Below are 22375 nucleotides of genomic sequence, written 5' to 3'. Positions count from 1 at the left end.
ATTATTAGTTGTCTTTTATCTAAAAAAAAAAAATCATAAAATGGTATATAGTATTATATAGCACATGAATGCATTATAAATTTAAAAAATAAATTTCAATACAAACATTAATCAAATCAATCCTTAACTAGGATGTAAACAAGGGATTTTGTTAATTTATTTCATAATAAGCTGCTTTGTTTTTGACTTGTTTTGTTCGATTTTACTAAAAGCTTTTTGTTTAAATTTCTTCCAGTGTTGATTTTCTCAACCTCATTTTTATCCTCATGTTTTATTCAGACACATTGGTGGTAAAAATGTTCCCTAATGAGCAAAGTTGGACTATTTATCTGATGCTGAGGAGATATTAAAATGTCAATTGTTAAACTTCAACTCCTGTTCTTTACTCCAGCAGTTTGGAGGAGAGAAATCATACATCGCTCCGGTCTCTTCCTCTGGAAGCTCACCGTTAGCCACGTGCCGACCTCCTCCTTCTCCTTCTGCGCCGGGTCCACCTTCTGGATCAGGCCGAGTCCTTCTTTCGAGTACGCTTTCGTCTTGGTTTCTCTTTCAACTATTTTAAAGCGCTCCATTTGCTGCAAGTAGATTCAAACAGAAAGTATAAGATATAACTTTTAAAGGAAAAGACTGAAGGTTACACCTTAAAAAACTGTATTGAAGCTTGTTTTGGATGAAGTCGCTTCATAATAATGATGCTATGATTTGCATTTCATCTAAAAACACCTGAAACCAGCCTTTATTATATATAAAGTTGTTCTTTATGTTTTTCAACATCTTTGGATTCTTTGTCTTTTTTGTCTGATTTGTTGCTGAACTTAAATATGAGGAACATGTTCTTTAAGCCTCTGTAAGCTGGATATGATAGCAGCTCAAATTAATTATTATTACTTTTTTAGGCAGCTCATTAAAACCAGATGGACACAGATATCTTATTCTGTTTAAATCAAATAGGTGAATAAATAATATTTTTATACCGGAAAGGTGATTCCTAAAGTGATATTGGTTATAAACTTGTTGATTTGGCATGGTTTGGAAAGCATCCCAGGTACACCACCTTGTGCAGCTCGTATATCAGTGACCATACAGTAACAGGTTTTTACTCAATAAAGTCACTGTTAATAAATTCATCATGTGTCAGTTTTAGCCAATGAAACCATCAGCGTACTAATCTAGCAGCTCTGGGTCAAACGGGACAGATGGATCCTCGCTGAGCTGTTGTTTTCCCTCAGTGTGTTTCTTAGCAGCAGGTGTCTCACATGTTCTGAATAGTTCTAATTAAAAGGCAAATGAGACCCTGATGCCTGATGGGCATCAAAGCAGTGACAAAAAAAAACGTCCCCGTGTTAAAATAAACATATTTATGGAGCGGATTTTTAATCCAAATAGGGCTGCAACTGACAAACTTTTTGCATATTGATGAATCTGTCTATTTTATGTTATTTTGATTAATCAATTATTAATCTGATAGCCAATCGGATTGCTTAAAGTTGATTCTTTTATGAGATTAAACCAGGTGAAAGGAGCTCTGGATAGAGCATGACAGATGAAAACATTTTTATCTTGAATGCAAAATGTTAATTTTTTTTATTTTGATATAATTATTGCTCCAAGTGTGTGCTCTGTCACACTCTCTATACTCCAGTTAACAATTAATTGATTATTGATTTAGTTGATTTAGATTATTATGTTCATAATTGATTAATCACGATTAAACCTTTTAATTGTTTTAGTCCTAAATCAAATTTATATTGTTTAGGTGAATTAGTCACATGTCTGTTTCTAAGGAGTTAAGGTCAATAAAAATGATCCATTAGATCCCAAATGATTAGCTTAAAATTAATAAACAGATGCATTTAAAAAATCCCAACTAATATTTTAAGTCGGCATCAGCTCTGCTTTAACTGCAACCTGATTATAGTGAAAAAAGTTTTTTTCTTCTAGGAAGAGCTGTGATCAGTTCATGATCCTCTGAAAACAAAGCTTTCCATCTCATTTGATCAAAATACGAAACATTAACAGTGACTCTAAGCTCCTGAAACTATCCCGGGTTATTAATGTAGCAGTGCTGAGGAGTTTCAGATCTTTGTTTGTCTTACAAGACGTTGATCTGAGCTGAAGCATCAATCAGAAGCAGAGGATGTGGCCCTCAGCCACGAAAACAGCTGCTTGTAAAACGTTGAGATAATGGAGAGATTTTCCAATCATGGAAGGAATGAAGCGTTTGGTATCTGAAGGCTTCAGCTGCAAAACAAATATCAACTCCAGCCCTCTTCACAAAAAGATAGAATATGAAGCAGGAGCGAATTACATTTAATTATATATTGCAGTTAGAAAAATAAAGATTCCCTATAAGCAAAATCATATATTTAACTTAAAACACAGAAGATTAAATACCAGAAAGGTGCAGCTTTCATTTACAAATCTAATCATTTTAATACTGGCTACACTTGCAAGGGGAATTTAATGACATCTTATATTCTAACATCATATTAATGTGTTGATCAACTTTAGTTTTATTCTTCACTGCAACAAAAGTGGAGGAGTCATCATCCTCGCCTCGCTCTTGTCGGTTCCTACTCACCGTTTCTATGAGTTTGCGGTTCTCTATTAGCTGCCTTTTGTCTTTGATCTCGTTGGATGCCACCCACGTTTTAATCTGGTCTCGAAGGCGCTGCGGGACCAGAGAGGAAGAAGATGAAGGGGAGGAAGGGGGAGATACAAACACATCAGTGAACTTGGTAATACATGCTGGGACTCGTCTTTGACAGTCATGGATGGTGAGGCTGATGCCGGCTTGGCTTGAAATTTGGTCCTCATGACAACGGCGACTTACATGACACGCAGAAAATCTATATTTTATGCTGCGGGAAATGAAATTGGACCCAGTTAAACACCCGTATCCCTGAGTAAGTCAGCGAAACTTCTCAGCCTGGTCGTCTGGTTTTTATGGTGGCAAGTTAATCACCTTTGTTTGGATTCAAATTATGACCTTTTATACCAAGTTTAGTTTCATGACAGAATATAGAGGACAAATAACTTTGATTTTTTTATTTTTTTTTTCAGTTAGTGATTTTTGTTAACAAAAACATTAGAACCAATGTATTTGGTGTCATTTATTGACATTCTATGTCACTGACAACAATGAGCTTTTATAGCCATGAGTGCTTTTTAGAGGAAAAGCACTCATGGCTCTCATAGCTTTACAAAAATGTTAAAAGTTTGTCTAAATCCAACTTTTCAGAGACTGAAAATTTAAAGCAAACGAAGCTCAGTCAAGTAGAATAGACAGTCTGGAAACAGAAAAGCTGAAGATGGGAAACAATCCCAGCACATCGTCAAAAGAACTGATTTATGGTGATCATAGAGCAGAAGTCCTGGATTAATGGACCAGGGTCCGGATCCAGACCCACCTGCTGGCTAATCTAGACCCAACCAGATTTAAAACATTTAAAAATTACTGCATGCTGTCCAACAACATTGTCTAACTTAAATTGTGCCGCTTCTCCTGTTAATATGTTAAAGCACCAGGCTGCACGTCATATAAATTAGCCAATGAGCTGTGTCTGTCAGGGCTGCTGTTGCTACCTACTTTAATACACAGCAGGCAAACCTGTGGCAAGCCGGGCGATGGGAAAGAAGGAGAAGACGATGAAAGAAAGAGAGCAGAGAAAGTGTGGACTGCTGGAAGAACTGTGGTGGACTGGTGAAAGAAAAGTGTAATGACATCTTTAAAGGAATAGTACACCCAAAACATGATTAGCCTTTATTTTCTACTCACCCCCATGCTGAACAACACTCTGGAGTATTTATTTGATATCTCAAATGCATCTGGAGATCTGGGAGGCTTCTTGCTGTCTGCTGACATTCAAATAATGGAGGTCTATGGCGCCCGAGGCAGAAAGGTCCATTAAAGTCCACAAAAAACGTGTCAATATTCCTCCATACTGCTCATCCAATGTATTCCAAGTGTCCTGAGTGGGTAGCGTCCATAATTTACTCGAAACGAAGTCATTTAGAATGTTTTTAGAGCATAAACAGTAGTGTATAGGATTTCCTAAAAGCGCGTTCACGAGTCTACGGAAACCGCGGCAGACCAAACCAGATGAAAGTGCGCATTCAGCTCGGTAAAGAACTCATGCTCTTCCTCAGCACTGAAGTCCTCAGACATTTTTCTTTCGTTGTTTCTTTCTTTGCACAGGTAAACAGCACATTTCTTCTTCTACGCTTGCATTATTGGCAGAGCAGATGCTGAATGCGCACTTTCATCTGGTTTGGTCTGCCGCGGTTTCCGTAGCGTCGTGAACGCGCTTTTAGGAAATCCTATACACTACTGTTTATGCTCTAAAAACATTCTAAATGACTTCGTTTCGAGTAAATTATGGACGCTACCCACTCAGGACACTTGGAATACATTGGACGAGCAGTATGGAGGAATATTGAAACGTTTTTTGTGGACTTTTATGGACCTTTCTGCCTCGGGCGCTGTGGACCTCCATTATTTGAATGTCAGCAGACAGCAAGAAGCCTCCCAGATCTCCAGATGCATTTGAGATATCAAAAAAGTACTCCAGAGTGTTGTTCAGCATGGGGGTGAGTAGAAAATGAAGGCTAATCATGTTTTGGGTGTATTATTCCTTTAAAGATGGCCCTGCACATTTTAGGTATTGGCTCAACCTACTGCTGTAAAGCAAGATTCTCCACAATGAACAGAATCTATATGGATCCAGGCTCAAAATGAGCACCTTGATATGTGCTTGACAATGGCTTTGTCTCCATTCAAACCCAGGTTTAAAGCCTTGCAGGGTAGCCTAAAGCCCACTGCTCTCATTAAGCCATAAAATAAATAAATAAATGAAAACGGTCAGTTCGGTTGTTTTATAAAAGGTGTGAAAGTCAGGAAATTGTCTATATACTAAACTGTCAAAGATTATCTTCTCCATTTCAAAAAGCACTTTAGATTTTAAAATGGAAAAACCTTATTTTTTTTTATTTAAAAAGTCAATGCATAACATGGATGCATAAACACCTGCATTTTAATTCAGCGTTAAATGCTTTTTAAAGTAATGTATTATAATTAAAAATGTCTCTGGACCTTAACTGGTTGTTGATTTTCTTTATTCGGACCACGCAGATTTTTAATTAGTGACCCCTGACATGGAGGGTACATGCAGATGATGTCATCAACCAAAGCTTCAGCTAAGATAACCAACTCCTCAACTTTTTGTATTATGACAGCAGAACTGAATAATATGTTTAAAATATGATGAAATGGATCGACTGCTGAGATGTTCACCTCTGCTGCTCTTTCAGAGCCACCAAAGCCCTTTGGATGGTCACCATCATTAAAGCTCCACTTGTTTCAGAAAAATCACCATGTCTTGGTATATTTACAGTTGATCTTCATTATTACCTTCCTTAACCCTCCAGCTTTAACTCAGGTCTGACTGCTGTCTTCTTCAGTCTTCATCAAGCTCTTTGCTCACTAATGTCTTCCAAATAAACCTTCCAGGGCTTTTCCTCAACAAATATATTCATACTGAAGGTAAATAACCGTCTAATGACTAAACAGGAGACCTGTGAAGGAAAACGGTTGGACAGTATTTTTATTTTATGGTATGGGATTAAAGAGGTTGCTTTTTTCTATAAAAGAAGCTAAAACCAGGACATTTGTTTTTGAAAAACATGACATTTTCTTTTATGATGATGATACAACGATAAAATGATTATGGAGAGCACAAAAACAAGTTATCGCCAGCTGCTAGATGTTTGCATTCCAGGCTGATAATGGAAACTGAGCACAAAATCCTGAAAAGCAGATTTTTATAGCGAGGGAAGCAGCAGACGACGTATTGACACAGGTGTCCAGAATAGCTTCCGTCTCTCGTTGCTAGCGGGACGGACTCACATTAAAGTGACATAATGAGAAAAATGAAGACAAAAAAAAAACAAAACAGTAGGATAAATGAAAACAGAAATGAAGTCAGAATCATGTTTTACATAATATGTTCCTAAAAAATGCGACCAGCGCCCAGCTTATTTCATACAGGTGAAAGTGTGGTGATTCTATCACTGACTAACAGTGTTTGTTTGTTTGTACACATGACCGCGCCGGACCTTTTGGAGCTGTGATGACAAAGCTTATGACAACATGTGGGCGGCTGTGAAAGCAGAGAGATGCTGCAGTTTCCGTATGCCAGCATGTGCAGCTTGCAGGACATTTGGAAACAAAACCAGTGGAGCACAAGTTTCCAGAGCCAGGCTGTCCTCTGATGCCACGTTTTACTTTCCTGCAGGCTGAGCGCCTCCCAGGTACCCTTCAATTACTAAACTAATTCAACAGACAAAACAAACAACTCCACAAAAGGTTGAAGTTTCAATTAATGTGAGGAAAAACCCAACATTTAAGAACTGAGAGGAAAAAGGTGAATGTTTCAGTCAAAAAGAGAATCTGAATTCTGGTGTTAAAAGAATTTTTGGTTTGCTCATACATCAAGATTTTAAAAACCTTTACCAACTAAACCTTCAGAAACTACGGAAGAGGATTAGGGCCACTGAAAAAAGAAAAAAAAAAGTTAACTGATTTTTAAATTTTATTTCAGTTTAATATGGGAAAAAAGTCAGAATTCTGACTTAAAATCTCAGAATTCTGACTTTTAATCTCAGAATTTTGACTTTTTTCTCAGAATTCTTTGCCTAATTCCGTCATTTTCCACCAATGTGTCACTGGCCACCTCAAACAACTCACATCTTTGTCAGTGAAGCTGAGTGCTCCACATCTCTTCCTTCATGGTGCCCATCTACATTAAGATCCAAAATTCTGAGATTAAAGTCGGAATTCTGAGATTAAAGTCAGAATTCTGAGATTAAAGTCAGAATTGAGAAAAAAGTCAGAATTCTGAGATTAAAGTCAGAATTATGAGATTAAAGTCAGAATTATGAGATTAAAGTCAGAATTATGAGAAAAAAGTCAGAATTATGAGATTAAAGTCAGAATTCTGAGAAAAGAGTCAGAATTATGAGATTAAAGTTAGAATTTTGAGATTAAAGTCAGAATTCTGAGATTAAAGTCAGAATTATGAGATTAAAGTCAGAATTATGAGATTAAAGTCAGAATTATGAGAAAAAAGTCAGAATTATGAGATTAAAGTCAGAATTCTGAGAAAAGAGTCAGAATTATGAGATCAAAGTCAGAATTATGAGAAAAAAGTCAGAATTATGAGATTAAAGTCAGAATTATGAGAAAAAAGTCAGAATTATGAGATTAAGGTCAGAATTCTGAAAAAAAAGTCAGAATTCTGACTTTTTTTCCCATGTTAAACTGAAATAAAAGGTAAAAATCAGTTAACTGTTTTCTTTTTTTTTTTTTCAGTGGCCCTAATCCTCTTCCGTAAGAAACATTCTTGCTCTTACCTGGAGCTTTTTAATCTCTTTCTTGAGGTCTGCTTCATATTTCTCCTTCTGGTTTGCATTGGCTGCATTGTGAAGCTGCAGAAACAGAAGAGAAAGCAGGTTAAAGCAAGTAGCTGCTTAGAGGAATTCAAAATAAAAGTAATGTTATTCAAATCGATATAAGATGAAGGGTTGAAAATGTTTGTAGCAGGTCTCAGAAGTCACTGCAGAGGAATAAAGAAGTACCTCAAACATTTCGATCTGGAAAACTGCATTTTGTAAAATACTTTGATTTTTAGCCCCAACAGTAACAGGATTCAGCTAAGATATAAAATGAACTGGGTAAGGGTTTCCAAATTTTATTAAAGAGAAAAAAGACCCATTAGTGTTGCAAAAAAAGCTTCTTTGATGCCAAATGAGAATCGAAGACCATTAAAGCAAAAATAACTGCAGGATATAATGAAGGCAAAAAGGCAAACTGGGATCTTTGTTACCAAACAAATCCAACTAATGACTCGATGCTTTCTTATCTACAGAAATGATCTAGTCTCTCTGCACATCTTCATTATTCCTCTGCAGGACTACAGAGCATCTCTTAAATAGTAAGACTGAATGTTATTTCCAAACCTTAAATCAGTGACATGAAACATAAGAAACATTCAGTAAACTAATCATCCTGCCGTACGGTATAAAGGTCAAATAAGTTATTAGTGATTATTTGAATCATTTATTTTTAGAGAAATAGTCTACTTGTAAATCTTTAAGATGTTTACCAAATTTATAAAGACATTGATAAGAAAAAAAAAATCTCTGGATTTCACAAAGTAATGATTTTATCGAACTAAACTAAAGGATCAGGAAAATGTTGACAAAATGTTTGGATTATTTAGGTTTTCATCTTATTTCACTATTTTTGAGATAAATAAGGCAGAAATATTTATTTCTGACTATTTTCTGTTTTTCCAAACCTGATGATGGATCCATTTTTTGGGGGGGAAATGCTTAAAATATGTTACCTTTTGCCAAATGTCTTCAAACTGCTCCACTCCCTCCGCTACTTTTTTCAGACATCGATCTATTTCCCCTGAAAGAGACAATAATGAATACAATATAACTAAAAACACAACTTCTTAAGTAGAAAAAAAATATATACTTCTGTGTTAGCAAAGAACAGCTGACAAAAAAAAAAAAAAAAAAAAACACACATGCCAGTTTGATGAACACCAACAGATAATACAGCCAAATAAAATGTGTCCTCTGAAACTGAACTCATCCTTTAGGAAGCAGTGGGCTGCTGTGCAGAACCTTGGCCCCATTCGGCCCAACCCAAAGTTCACACAGCATTCTTCATCTGTGCAATTTGCTCTCTGTGATAAATCAAAGCCAGTCTAGTCAATGTGGTAATTCACACGGGCAGCATGATGCTGGATGACAGACAGCCTTCCTCTGTCAGAGACAAGGTTAGGGTCCATTTTTAAAGGAGGATGGAACAAAACACAGAGCTTTCTAAAAACCTGAAGAGCCAAAGAGGGAGGCGGATAAGGCAGGGTTTTTGCTTTTGACTGATGCAGGAACGGATCCTGCACGCATCCAGTATGAATCACCGTAAGAAACAATATGTGATCAGTAGCCCTGGTTCCATCCAAATGTGATGCCAAATTTAGCAAACTTTTAAGAAAAAAAGTAAAATAAAATGCGGATTAGACGCATTTCCATCCACTTGAGCAAATGTCTATGGTGATTATATTTAATATTTCACTTGGCTGTAGTAAACAGGAAGTAGAGTTGGTAAGCTGGCGTGGACAACAGATTAGTGAAGGACTGATGTTTGAATTAATGCGTTGCAATCGGGAAAATTGACCGTATGGTTTGTGCCATCCAAGACTTAGAGAGAGAAACGTGATTCTGATGCTGCGTACAGGATGCCAGCGGCAGCAGAAACAGCTGATGAGTAATGTGAGGTAAATATTATTATTAGAACTTATTTAAAAAATATATATATTTACATCTCCTCTTCAGCACATTTATTCCTATTTAAAAAGTCCAAAACAGCCTTTGCACAAGCATCAAAATGTTTTTTTTGCGTAATTTAGCACATTATTCAAATTTGGCTGTTTGCATCAAGCTCTTCAAATACAATTCTTCAAAATGTGCAAAAGGAAAAAAAAAGGTTGATGGAAAGTGTCTATTGTAGTTGTGGTGGAAGGGTATAGACCGTGGAATGGGAGTGCCAGTTTAGAGAATTCAAACCAGGAAGCTAATGTTGTAATCATGACAAAGTTTGAAACGTCTGGAAGAGATGAGCCAAAACGCCATCGCTTTAAATATTAGTGTCAGGAAAGAGACCAATGAGGGCATTCTGGTCCAAGTTCTCCGATCTAGATCAGCTTCCCCATCGTGAAGCTCTTCTACTTTGATACAAATGAACACAGGAAACTGTTAATCAGTTGAAAGCTCAGTCAGCTCCAATGCAGTGAAGCAACAAAACAAGGCTAAAGCCATTTACCCCGCTGCTGTGCTGGATCACTGAAGAAAATATCATGCAAAATTACCAGAAAGACAGAAAATGCACCTTGTTTTTGCTTAATACGTTTGTATGTTTCTTTTTTAAAGAGGCCAATAAATAAATGACATAAAATACAACAATAAAGGCAGCACACTGACAAACTACAGCTGACATCTCATGAAATATGCATATCATGAAAGGTTTCCACTAAAGGTGACATATAAACATATTACTACGCTAAGCGTCTCCCAGAATCTGAACGTGAAGATAAAGAGCCAGTAATTTAAAGACGGCAAGAAATAATAAATGGTTTATATTAAATGAGTCTTTAGGCTCAACAAAAGCTTGAATAATCTTTAATGTCATGTTTCGTCATGAGGGGGGAGATCAATTCACTAACAGGAAAATGTTTAGGTGTAGCATTTAGGTATTTTAGCCCTGTGGTATGCAGAGGAAGGCTATTTCAAATAATAACTTCCCCACAAACGACTAAATCAGGCTAAAATATCTAAGCCATTCATGTCGCAAATATTTTGAAAACATAGTGAAGTTCAATTTTTTAATCTAAGAGACCTTCACATCCGTCGAAGGTTGCTCTGCTGTAAGTTATCAACTTAATCTATTACTAATTTTATGTTTGGCTCACTTACCCAAAACTCAAAGGTTGAAGTGGGGAAACATTTGAAAGTTAGGAGAACATAAACAGCTACTTTGGTTTTCCAAAAGCTTTTATGCAAGTGTGATGCATGAGCAGTTGAACACAGCCAGAGGCAACAGATCGCAGCTGCCTGACATGGTCTATTAACTCGGACAGGTTGTCTGTTTGCTCTTCTACTCTGAATAAATATGCATGGAAACATTTAGATGAGGGTTTCATTTATTTAGGTTTGAAACAATTAATCGGATTAATTGATTATTAAAATAATCGTCAATGAATTTAGTAATCGATTAATCAAGAACTGGAGTGTAAAGACTCTAAAACCTGCTTTTAACTGACAGAGAAGTCATTATATCAACAGTGTAAAAAAAAAAAGTAAACATTTTGCATTTAAGATGAAAATCTTTTTCATCTGTCAATATGCTCTATCCAGAACAAATTTTAGTTTCACCTGGTTTAATTTCGCAAAAAGTCTACTTTAAGGAACCTTTGGCTATGTGATTATTAATCAATTATTCAAAAAAATTATTGACAGAGTAATCTATTTGCAAAATAATCATTAGTTGCAGCGCTAGATTTATTGATTTTCTGCATTTACTTTCTAATAAGCTGACTTATTTCATCCTAGTTCAACCACATATAATGGTATAGCTCAGTGATTTCTGGGTATATGTGTTCAAGCAAGGCTGGGTCTGGAGATCTGGTCCGCAAATAGAATAGAAATGCCCTTTGTTGTACGTTTCGGAGGAAATTCACATGTCCACTCAGCAAAGAGAAAAAAAAATGGAGGCATGCAGATATGCTCAAGGGTAAAAACTTAAAAACAAACAAAAAAAAAAGGTTGGACCTCAAGAAATGTGAAAATGAGTATAAATATTTATGCATAATAACAGACTGTATACAAGTTCTTTATAAGGCGCTTCTGAACCAAACTACACCAGAGATCAACTAATCAACAAAGATGGGAAATGCAGAAAGAATATTTATTTTCTGTGAGCTCTGTTTATATTATTAGAAAAAAATCTGTGTCAAAAGTCTTGATCTGTTCAGAAGCGAAAATCCTTGTGAACCAAAATAAACCAACCACCAAACTCATTAACAATAAACAAACTTAATGAATACAAGTCATTTCTAAGAAACATGGAAACATTACAGACACAATTATCATAAATGGAGCAAAGGCTGAGATTTTGTTTTCTTTTAAAGAAATTCCCAGCGTTCCCTGTGAGAGAACTGATTCCTAACCTGGTTTATTTCAGGGCTGCAACTAACCACTATTTTGCAAATCAATTAATCTCTAAATAATTTAATTAATAATAGATAGCAAAAAGTTCTTGAAACAAGACTTTTTAGGATATTAAACGAGCTGAAACTAAGACTTGTTTAGAACATATTGACAATTTTTTTTTATTATTATTTTAAATGCTAAATGTTAGAATTTTTCTTTTTTTAATTTTGGTATAATTGATGCTCTAAGTGGGTTGCTCTGTCAGCTAAAGTTATGTTTTAGAGTCTCAACACTCCAGTTAATAATTAATCGATTACTAAATTAGTTAACAATTATTTCCATTATTGATTAATCCCGATTAATCTGATTGTTTCAGTCCTAGTTTATTCCTAGTTTACTCTCATCATCATATTTGACATTTTGAATCAATGGGTTATACATATATAATATGGGTGGAACAGTTCACAAAATCCACGGTTCGGTTCACGGTTTCGTGGTCACGGTTTTTTTGGCTCGGTATATGTTGATTGTTAGCCTGACATGTTGGTCGTGTTGCTATTAGCATAAACAAATGTTGCACAATGCTTGCACACTGTTGCACTTTTATCCACAACTTTCTTTCCGCCGTCATCGTAGGTCACTCTAAATGCAAAGTGGTCCCATACAGCAGACCTATAAAGTGCTGCTGGCGCGTCTTCCAACTCCTGTTCTTTCCCACTCGCCATACCCACACAATTTTCCACAACAACTGATTTTTTTCTGCTACACCCGGCTAAGCTGCTTCGCTTCTTTTTCTTGTTTACTATTGGTGGTTGGCTTTGGTCGCAGTACCGCCACCTTCTGCTCTGGAGTGTAAACGCTTCGCCTATGAGAAAAAGGAGCAGCGCATGAACCGAACGCAACACACGCGAACCGAGACAGTCGAAGCGAACGGTTCGGACGGTTCTCATAAACCGTTCCATCCCTAATATATAACATTTGTGCTGATTTCTTTTTTCCAACTAACATTTACAGATTTAGTTCATACTTAGAGTGTGGATCTTTGCTTTCTTTTTATTGTTAATCTGTGTGATTAGAATCATGCCACAGTCATGAGGAAGTAATGCCAACCCTTTTTGTTTGATTTGAAATGATTTCTCACGTTTGTCACACTGCATTCATCAACCAGTGTCTGTGAAAAAAACGGCTCAACCAGTGGGTGCACCATATTATGCAATCTTAACGTTCAAAAAGGTTGGTGCGGGTCCAGCAGGAAACAGAATAAATGTTTAATGGGTCTGAATCCCAGACTTTAGCGGATTATCGTTATCTAAACTCTGAACGGACGCCGTTTTAACTGAATCAACAATGAGTGGCGTTTATCTCAGCGACCCAATCCAGATTCTTTATCGCATTTAAGAGTAAAGAGCAGAATAAAGAAGGAGGACATTAAAGATGGACGGATGTGACAGAGGATCTAATAAAACTGAAGAGCCTGTGCAAATAGAAAAAAAAGCAGCGTCTCTGACATACATTTCTATGTTTTATATCAAATAATGATATTCTGATATGTTTTTGGAGGAGGGGAGGTACTTTTACCTAAAAGGTCACCTCAATCTCAGGAGGCCAGAGCAGCTCTGCAAGAAGATCATCGCTCCTTCAGGAAGATATTTCTGCATAGATGCATGTTTGTGCTTTTCTTTTTAATATGACAGCTGCTCTTTAGGGGAAGGCCCAGTGACACGCGTGAAAGGTTGAGTGATGCTGATTCCTGTCAAAAAGGCTGCAAACGGTTAGCCTGCGGTGACAGCCATCAATGGAGGATGACATCAAAGTACGTTTTTCTGCAGGGCAAAGCCAAGCCTGCGGTTCTACCGTCTGATCCACACAAAGGTTCAGGTTGGATTATGACGCTTGTTGTTTCATCTCGAACAACAAGGGTCAACATTAGCCTCTTCTGGGCAGCTTTAGGGTTTGAATTTTCAGCATTGAATGTGCAGAGAAGAAGGAGAGCAGCAGTAAGGAGAATTTCCCTAGAAAAAAAAAAACATTTACATCTAAAAGAATGGGATGTTTTTGGTAAAAATGTCTGGAAATATCGCCAAACTATCCAGAAACCAGGCTATTTATTCCCTGAACAAAAGAAGAGAAATAAAAAATAAAAACCATCCAAATGTCTTTGAAAAACACCTGGTTTTTCTTTAACATAGTAAAAATATCAACGACAACCCATCAGAGGAAACTACCACAACCAACCTTTGTCTTTGAAACAGTGAGGTTAACATCCCCCCCAGCAGCAGCACGCATTTTCCTTTGATGGCAACACCTGCTCATCCAGGAACATAACCGCTCCAGTTGTCTGGTACATCACAGTAACTCAGAACATTTCTGTGCCGTGGTTCAGCATGATGAGCCGTTTACGCTGTCTGGTCTGTTAAAGGACCGAGCTCTGGCTTTTGTTTTGGTCTCTGGTTTAATCTGTGACCTGAACGCAGCCGTCTTTAGCAGGATGCTCATTGGCTGACATCTGGGAGGGTCTGATCCTGCTTTCTTCTACAGACCCTATGCGACCGCCAACTAAGTCAGCTGTAAAGCTTTCTACTTAGTGTTTATTTTGCAAATCAATTAATCTGTCGATTATTATATTTCAATTAACAGATTAACAATCGGATAGCCGACGGTTCCTTAAAGAAGAATTTTTACAAAATGTAACCAGGTGAAACAAACTTTTCCTCTTGAGGAGTTCTGGACAGAGCATATATTAACATACCATTTTTTTTTTTAAGATATATTTATTTTTTACAATTGTGGTATAATTACTGCTCCAAGTGGGTTCCTCTGTCAGCTCAAGGCATGGTTTACAGCAGAGGTCACGGATTAGCGGACCGTTGTCTGGACCCACCTGCTGTTTAAACCGGAACCAACCTGATTTAAAACATTTATAAATTACTGCATGTTGTCTAACAACAATGTCTAACTTCGCTTGCGCCGTTTCTCCTGTTCGTTCGGTAAAGCCCTCCGGAGTGTCCGGGACCAGGCTACACGTGATTCAAATTAGCCAATGAGCTGCTGTCAGTCTGGGCTGCTGCTGCTTGCTACTTTTAGATACAGAAGGAAGCCTGTGGCAAGCTGGGCGATGGGAAAGAAGGAGAAGACGATGAGGAAAAAAGAGAAAGAAAGTGTTTGGACAGCTAGAAGAAGCGCAGTGAACTGGTGACAGAAAAGTGAAATGGTGTGCTTAAAGATGGCCCTGCACATTTAGAGGATGTTTGGCTCAACCTGCTGCTGTGAAGCAGGAATCTTCACCATGAACAGAATCAAAAATATCAATCCAGGCTCAAAATGAGCAGCTTGATATGTGCTTGAGAATGGCTTAGTCTCCATTCAAACCCAGGTTTAAAGCCATTAAGGGCAGCATAAAGCCCACTGCTCTCATTAAGCCAAAAAAATAAATAAATAAATACAATAACAAACGGTCAGTTCAGGTGTTTCATAAAATATGTGAATCAGGAAATTGTCTATTTACCAAATTGTTGTTCTCTATTTAAAAAAAACGTTAGATTTTAAAATGTTAAAATAAATTCTAGTTTTTTTATACTTTTTATTGAAATAAATCAATGTATAACATGGATGCATAAACACCTCATTTTATTTCAGTGTTAAATTCTGTTTAAAGTAACAGATTATAATTAAAAATGTCTCCAAACCTTTACTGGTTATTGATTTTCTTTATTTGGACCCCAGTGATTTTTAATTGGTTACCCGATTTTAAAGTCTCTACACTCCAGTTGACAATCTATTACTAAATTAGTTGACAAATATTTCAATAATGAATTACTAACGATTAATCCGATTCATTGTTTCAGGCCTAGTTTCTATGACTGTGTCAGCTTGGAAGTGTGAGAATGTCAACGTAAAGGTGCAAAGAAAAAAATCAGAAGACAGCTGATTCTAATGGCAAAAAGAAAATGGCTGGCCTGCGACAGCCGCTACCAGCACTGCCTCAGCCAGCGACCAAAATGTAGTTTCTGATGGAAAATAAATTAAAAAAAACACAGAAGTGTTGGATCGATCGGCAAAAAGAGGAGACGTCCAATGGGAGGAAGTCACTCTCCAAGAAGGCCCTTACTGTGGGTTAGCTAGGAGACCGCCTACCACCACAGTTTCTTCTTCTCGTCTGAAGAATAAATCTGAAAATGTGCATTATATAAGCTTTGATAACTGAGATATAAAATGTATATAGTTGTCGCTCTCAAATAAATTACTAAATTTGATCATTTTCTTAAGATCAATAAAATCAGTCTGAAGCTTAGAGATAAAAGCTTAGGTTTCAATCTCTAATCTATAACTCCGTGTTATCATCTGCAGGACAATGAAAGGGAAACAACCCAGCTGGATCTCAAAGAAAACCATCAACTAGTATCAGCCCAGGAAGGCCTGACCCACGGACCTCTAATTTGTATCATCAACCCAGACTTTCCATGATGCTACCGCTTTGCTAATGAGCCATGTGCGACGCTGAGCTCTCAGTTTGATGCGGTCTTCGTGGATCCAAACCAAACAAACCCACCTTCCTTGGGACAATGATCCATTTCTAATGAGGACCATCAAACACACGGGATTCCTCAGGAAGCCAAACATAAACCTGAAGATTTAACCGATAGCCCTAATTACTCTCAAAAATACTGAAACCTGCCAAGCGAGAGACAACACAGGATAATCAAAAACATTTATCCTCTTTGTTTATATATTTTCTTATTCTTTGTGTATAAAATGTGTAAAACGTGTGACCACTGCCTTACATAACTCAGTAAACAACTTACTTATGAGGACATGTGATTTTTGTTTACATGGCCCGTTTCTCTTTTGCCAAAGCGGTGCAGCAGTAGGTGTGATCATCCACAGATGAGTCTCATTTGCTTCCACATACTCACAGCAACGACACACAGAGGTGCCGTTTTAAGGTTATCAAATCACCACAAATTCAAACCCTGCAGCCGGTGAAGAGCTTCAGGGACACATGATGCCCGCTGCAGGGGCGCTTGTGGTTCACCTCGCCCAGCAGACACTCGATGACATCACTACAAATCCTGGCATTTACCCAGAGACAACTACGGGGTTTTAAAGGACGGACAAGCAGGGATGAGAGCTCGGTCCGAAGGTCTCACCTTGAAGTTTCCTTTTATCGGCCATGGCTGATCACTAAGATGATGTCTTCATGCCGTCTTTCACTGCGGGGGAAAAATAAAGGGAGATATATTAACCAGGAGAAATACCTCATTTTATTTTCAAGGACATTTCTGTGAATGTAGGTTATTTCTCTGGCTTTTCGTTTCGTAAACAGCAGTGAGTATAGTGTGTTGATATTAAAGCATCTTTTTGTGTAGCCTAACTGGTTGCACAGACTACAATCCTTCACCAAAACATACAACAAAACAGGAGAATCTACCATTAGAAGGATGAGATTTTTAAATAACGACGAGGATCTGACCTTTCACAGAGAGAACTGGTTTAATCAGAAGCTCTGGTTTGGATCTGGAACCACTTTGTTGGAAAAGTTCAACTGGAACCTTTAGATGAACTATCAAACTGACACCAATGTGGAAATAAAGCAACAATAAAAGTTCCTCCAAGAAATTGAAAATCAAACGCCAAGAATCCACCAAACAACTTCCTCCTCCATGGAGAGGCGACACGTTAACCTGTGGGGATGAAATGAGCTGAAGAGGCTCGTCTGCGCTGCCCGTGTCTCCATGCTGACTGGAGGATGAAAATGCAACGCTGCAGATTTTATATAGATACATCAGTCTAGCATTTACAGCACATCTAAAAAAAAAGTCTAATAATCTTAAATGAGTTCCAGACAGCAGAGTGCAGCACTAGGCCAGCAACTAACGATTATTTTGCTAATCGATTAATCTGTTTATAATTCTTTTTAATGTATTGATTAATAATCAGATAGCAAAGGGCTCCTTGAAGAAGATTTTTTTTACAGAATTAAACCAGGTGAAACTAAAAGTTTTCCACTTGTGTAGCTCTGGATATTGACAGATGAAAAAGCTTTTTTTTGTATCAAATGCAAAAACTTTTTTTTACAGTTCTGGTATAATTGCTCCTCTTAATGGATTTCTCTGCCAGCTAGATGCATGTTTTAAAGTCTGCATTCAATGATTAATAAATTGCTAAATTCATTGATGATTATTATAATTGATTAATCACTTTTAATTGTTTCAGCTCTAGACAGCCCATAACAATGAAAGGGTCAAAATATAATGTTTCACCTTTGTAGCAAATCTAAAACTAAAAGGTTTTGGTATGCATGTGTTCTGCATCATTGGTCTGATACCTCTAAATTAAATCCTGTTCAATTTACCAAATACACAAGCAGAACCTACCAAGTATTGTTTTGCATATTGACATATGAGGAGAGAAAAAATGAGTATAAGCAGACACAAACTAAAACTAATCATCCCTGCATGGGAGTGGAAGCATTATGATGTGGGGATTGATTGATTCCTCAGTGAGGACAGGAAAGTTGCTCAGATTTAACAGGGACCAAGAGGCCGACCCTGAAAACAAATATAAAACTTTTCAGCTACAGCTGGGCGATTTATGGGTGAAAAATCTAATCTCAGATTTTCCTCTACAAAATCTGATTAATCTTTTTTATTTTTCTCCCGTACATTTTTTCTAATAAAAAATGATAAATTGTATTTAATCATCAGCAAGGTGACTTCAAGCAGATTCAAGCAGTAAAGCCTGCTTTGACACAATCATTCTTCACTACAAACAGTGAAAATACAACAAAAAAAAGGTTTGCAGCTGATTTATAAGTTACTAGGCAGCATCTAAGAACAGAGCACGATGAACTGATGTCCCTCTGAGCTATGGAAGCCCAAATAGTGCATTGGTAAGAAAAAAAAAGAAGAAAAGTCTGATTTTCCAAAGGTTAAATCTTCATAAATAGAAAATTTGATTAATCGCTAAAACTGATTAACCTCCCAGCCCTCGTTTCAGCAGAAACATGCAGCCATAGCTGCAACTGGATGCTTTAGATCAAAGCTGCAGATGTGTGAAGACCTGCAGCAGAAACTGCAACAACAGACGCTTGTACAAGTTATTGACTGAGTGAGAATGAGAATGACTGCAGGTTAAATGGTTTAAACCTAATGTGAGAACATCTGTAAAGCGGGAAGCTTTTATCTTCACTCCTTTATGACACAAAGCTGCGATGTTCAATAACAAAAGAAAAACAACAGATAAATGAAACAAGCTTGCTGTTTTGATTTGACAAATTATTAGATGTGCAGCGATAGATCCCCCCCAGGATTTATAGGCCTAATGGAGGCGTTAAGCTGACAGAAATAAGCATTGTTACATGCATCATCAGGGGTGATCATTACGGTTTAAAGTCCTTTGATGAGCAACAACTGTCCCATTAAAGAGCCACTTTCCTCTCTAAATCTGGAAGTTTGTGATTCATGCAGCAGCTGCAGAAATAGACTCTAAATGAACAGCTTCTCTGGAAGCCTGTCTTCAAGATTTCCATTCAGTCAATCAAGCAGAAGCTGGAGTCAGAATCCCAGACAGAATTAGACTTCAGTGGACTGGACACACATCCAACTAACTGGACAGACATCTTGAAAACCTAAAGAGTGTTCAACCATTTCACAGATTCTAACTAACAATACATGGAGATGAACGTTCCCAGAAGCAGCAGGTTATCAGATTCCATTAAAGGCTTCAATCAGGAAATTCATTTTCCTGTCCTGTTTTAAAATCTGCTCTTCAACATCCAGTCAGACACAGAGCGGCAGAAATATCCCCCTCGGCTCCATGATTCTGATTTAAGCCTCAAATCCATCGCTTTAAAACATCCGACACTTGGAGAAAGGAGCGAGGCAGCCTGCTGAAGGAGATACAATCTTTCATACTTAACAGAAATTTTCTGCCATCCGGGACCAATGAAGGAAGCCGCTAAAAGACATCTCAGAACGTAAAGAGTCTGTCCTTTTATGCTCTGTTCTCACTTCTGATAGGAGAGAGAACGAAATGAGGAATCAAGAAGAGGAATACATCGACATGTAATAGGAAGAAACATTGCATTGAACAAAAAACCTTCACAGAGGAAACTGGTTTTAACAGCAGCTCTGGTTTAGATCTGGAACCATTTTGTTAACAAAGTTCAATTAGAACCTTGAGATGAACTATTAAACTGACAACAATGATACCAAAGTGGAAATAAAGCAACAATAAAAGATCCTCCAAGAAATTGTAAATTAAACACACAGAATCTGCCAAACAACTTCCTCCTCCATGAAGAGGCGACACGTTAACCTGTGGGAATGAGTTGAGCTGAAGTGGCTCGTCTGCGCTGCCCGTGGCATGAAGTGGGTTGTCTGCCCTGATCTTCTATAGATATATCAGTCAAGCATTTATAGCTCATCTAAAAACTTTTAATGATCTTAAATTAATCTGTTCATACGTTTTTTTGATGGATCAATTAATAATCGGATAGCAAAGGGTTCCTTAAATAAGATTTTTTGCAGAATTAAACCAGGTGAAACTAAAAGTTTTCTACTTCTGTAGCTCGAGATAAAACATATTGACAACATTTTATTTATTTTTTATTTTTTTTTACAATTCTGGTATAATTACTGCTCTAAATGGATTGCTCTGTCAGCTAAAGGCATGTTTAAAAGTCTCCATTTTCTGTTTTGCAATTAATCAATCACTAAATGAATTAATGATTATTATAGTTGATTAATTCTTCCTCCAAGGAGAGGCGACATATTGACCTGTGGGAATGATTTCAATGAAGAGCTGGGGGTTGCTAAATTCCTGAGGTTTAAATGTTGTGAGAGAAAAAACAAACAACAAGAAAACAAAAAGACCTGGAGCAGAGTGAATTCAGGAAGAAAGTATCCCTGAGTCAGGCTGGGCGATAAACCCGATTTTTACCTTTACCGTCATTCATAAGTTAATGTCGTCTGAAGAAATAAACATAATTCTGCCAAGAGCTTTGAATTAAACAAAAAGCTTTCAGACTGAAAAGCCTCAATTATTTGTTTACAGTAGGGTTATAATTACATTAAAATTGAAAAATTTACATTGATACTCAGGAAAATAGTACCCTACATATTACAGGAATAAAAAATACCAAATCATTATATATGTAAAAAAAAAACATGAAGAAATGCACCTTTTTCAACATGGAACGTTCTTTCTCAACAGAAACACAGATTCTATTAGTTAAAAGTAAAATAAACAACACTACAATTGCCCAATTAAAAATACCATATGGTTGTTTTAGGTGTTATTATGTTTATGTGTAGAATGTCTAGAAATCTAAAATTAAAGATAGAAAAATATGCAAACAACACTTGAATTAAGTATCGATATCGCTCTGTATCCGGATACAGTGTTTAATTATCGATACTTTTGACAACCCTAGATTAAAGAAATCTAAAAAGATATAAACTGCTTTAGCAATGACCAAATAATCCTTAAGTTAGCAAAGGGAACTTAATGAAAAATATCTACTTCCAAACAAAGAAAATGTTTCCATTTCTTTAAAGGAGGAGTTACAGAAAGAGTTGGGTGCTTCTCTGGCTGCAAGAAGCAAAGACTCCTCAATCTAAGGCTGCACACTGCCAACCAGCTGGCCAAAAGGAGGCTAATAAACGTTTTCTTAGACACAGTCAACACAGTAAAACTGAAGAGACTCCAACAACCTGAAAACATCCTTGTTTATCTCGGGACAACTTTGTTTTTCTGACAGGTGCACTACAAACCCACTGTCCTGGAAACACACATTCACTGTAGCCTGCTGAGTTTGAACCCGATCATCTCCAAAAATACTCTAAAGCTGAAAGTCCTGCATGATTTTACAGAAAAGCAGATGAGGGGAAAAAGTGCAGCGCGGATTTTACAACCGGGGGACGAGTGTTTGCTAGTCCGGGATGTTTATAAACAATGCGGGCATCAGCAGCAGCTAAAAAGGGGATCATAACAGAGCAAACACACTTCCAAAACAAACCCAAGTTCGTTTTTCACCGCCGCGCTTCAGGGATAAGTTTTAGTTTGCTGCTTTAAAAGCAAAAAACACTGGGTGTAAGTAGTTGTTGGTCAGAGAGCTGCAGCTTCCCACCGGCTGCGCTGTTTGATGTGGGAGACCCAGTTTGGAAACGGGAAAGAGGGGCAGAAGCACCTTAATCCAAACCCTTTCACTTCTGCTGCTAATTTACCTCCGTTTATCCGTGTTGAGATCTAGTTCCTCTGTCAGTTATCTCCAACAGATCCTCAGCACTTCAACAGTAAGGCTTATTTTTCGAAATAAATTTGTCAGTTCTTCTCGCTAAACAATCACCCTGCACATCCAAGATGGCTACCAGGAACACCTCCTCCTCGTCGGATGCCCTGTCGGCCACGATTCCGCCTATCTCGCCTGTGATTGGGCAACTTCCACCAAAACAGTTCTTCTATTGGTCAAACCCAGCCGTCCGTCACGACACCTGATCCAAGTACTTCCTGGCTAACTTGGATTATGATTGGACAGTTTAGAAAGGTTAAAAGTTGACTTGCCGCGGGTTTATCTGGGAAATTGAGTTTTGTT

The 22375-nt window shown here is 37.4% G+C and overlaps 1 protein-coding gene across 3 annotated transcripts in view; it reads right to left on the bottom strand.

Annotated features, from left to right (window-relative positions):
• Positions 1–22174, bottom strand: part of LOC119795004 (CCR4-NOT transcription complex subunit 3-like) — a 40905-nt gene extending 18731 nt beyond the window's left edge. For all 3 annotated transcript variants that reach the window (XM_038302797.1, XM_038302798.1, XM_038302799.1), the window contains exons 1-6: positions 22008–22174; positions 16929–16991; positions 8406–8473; positions 7411–7485; positions 2582–2671; positions 447–575 (exon numbers count right to left, since the gene is read on the bottom strand). In XM_038302797.1, coding sequence (XP_038158725.1) covers positions 447–575; positions 2582–2671; positions 7411–7485; positions 8406–8473; positions 16929–16953 — 387 coding nt within the window. In that variant the 5' untranslated portion in view covers positions 16954–16991; positions 22008–22174. The remainder of the gene's footprint in view (positions 1–446; positions 576–2581; positions 2672–7410; positions 7486–8405; positions 8474–16928; positions 16992–22007) is intronic.
• Between the last annotated feature and the right edge of the window lie 201 nt (positions 22175–22375).

Source organism: Cyprinodon tularosa, unplaced genomic scaffold, assembly GCF_016077235.1.
Source record: "Cyprinodon tularosa strain WSP-4 unplaced genomic scaffold, ASM1607723v1 ctg5, whole genome shotgun sequence".
NCBI lineage: Eukaryota > Metazoa > Chordata > Actinopteri > Cyprinodontiformes > Cyprinodontidae > Cyprinodon > Cyprinodon tularosa.
Note: the sequence above shows the minus strand (reverse complement) of the source record. Positions and strands in the feature narration are given on the sequence as shown.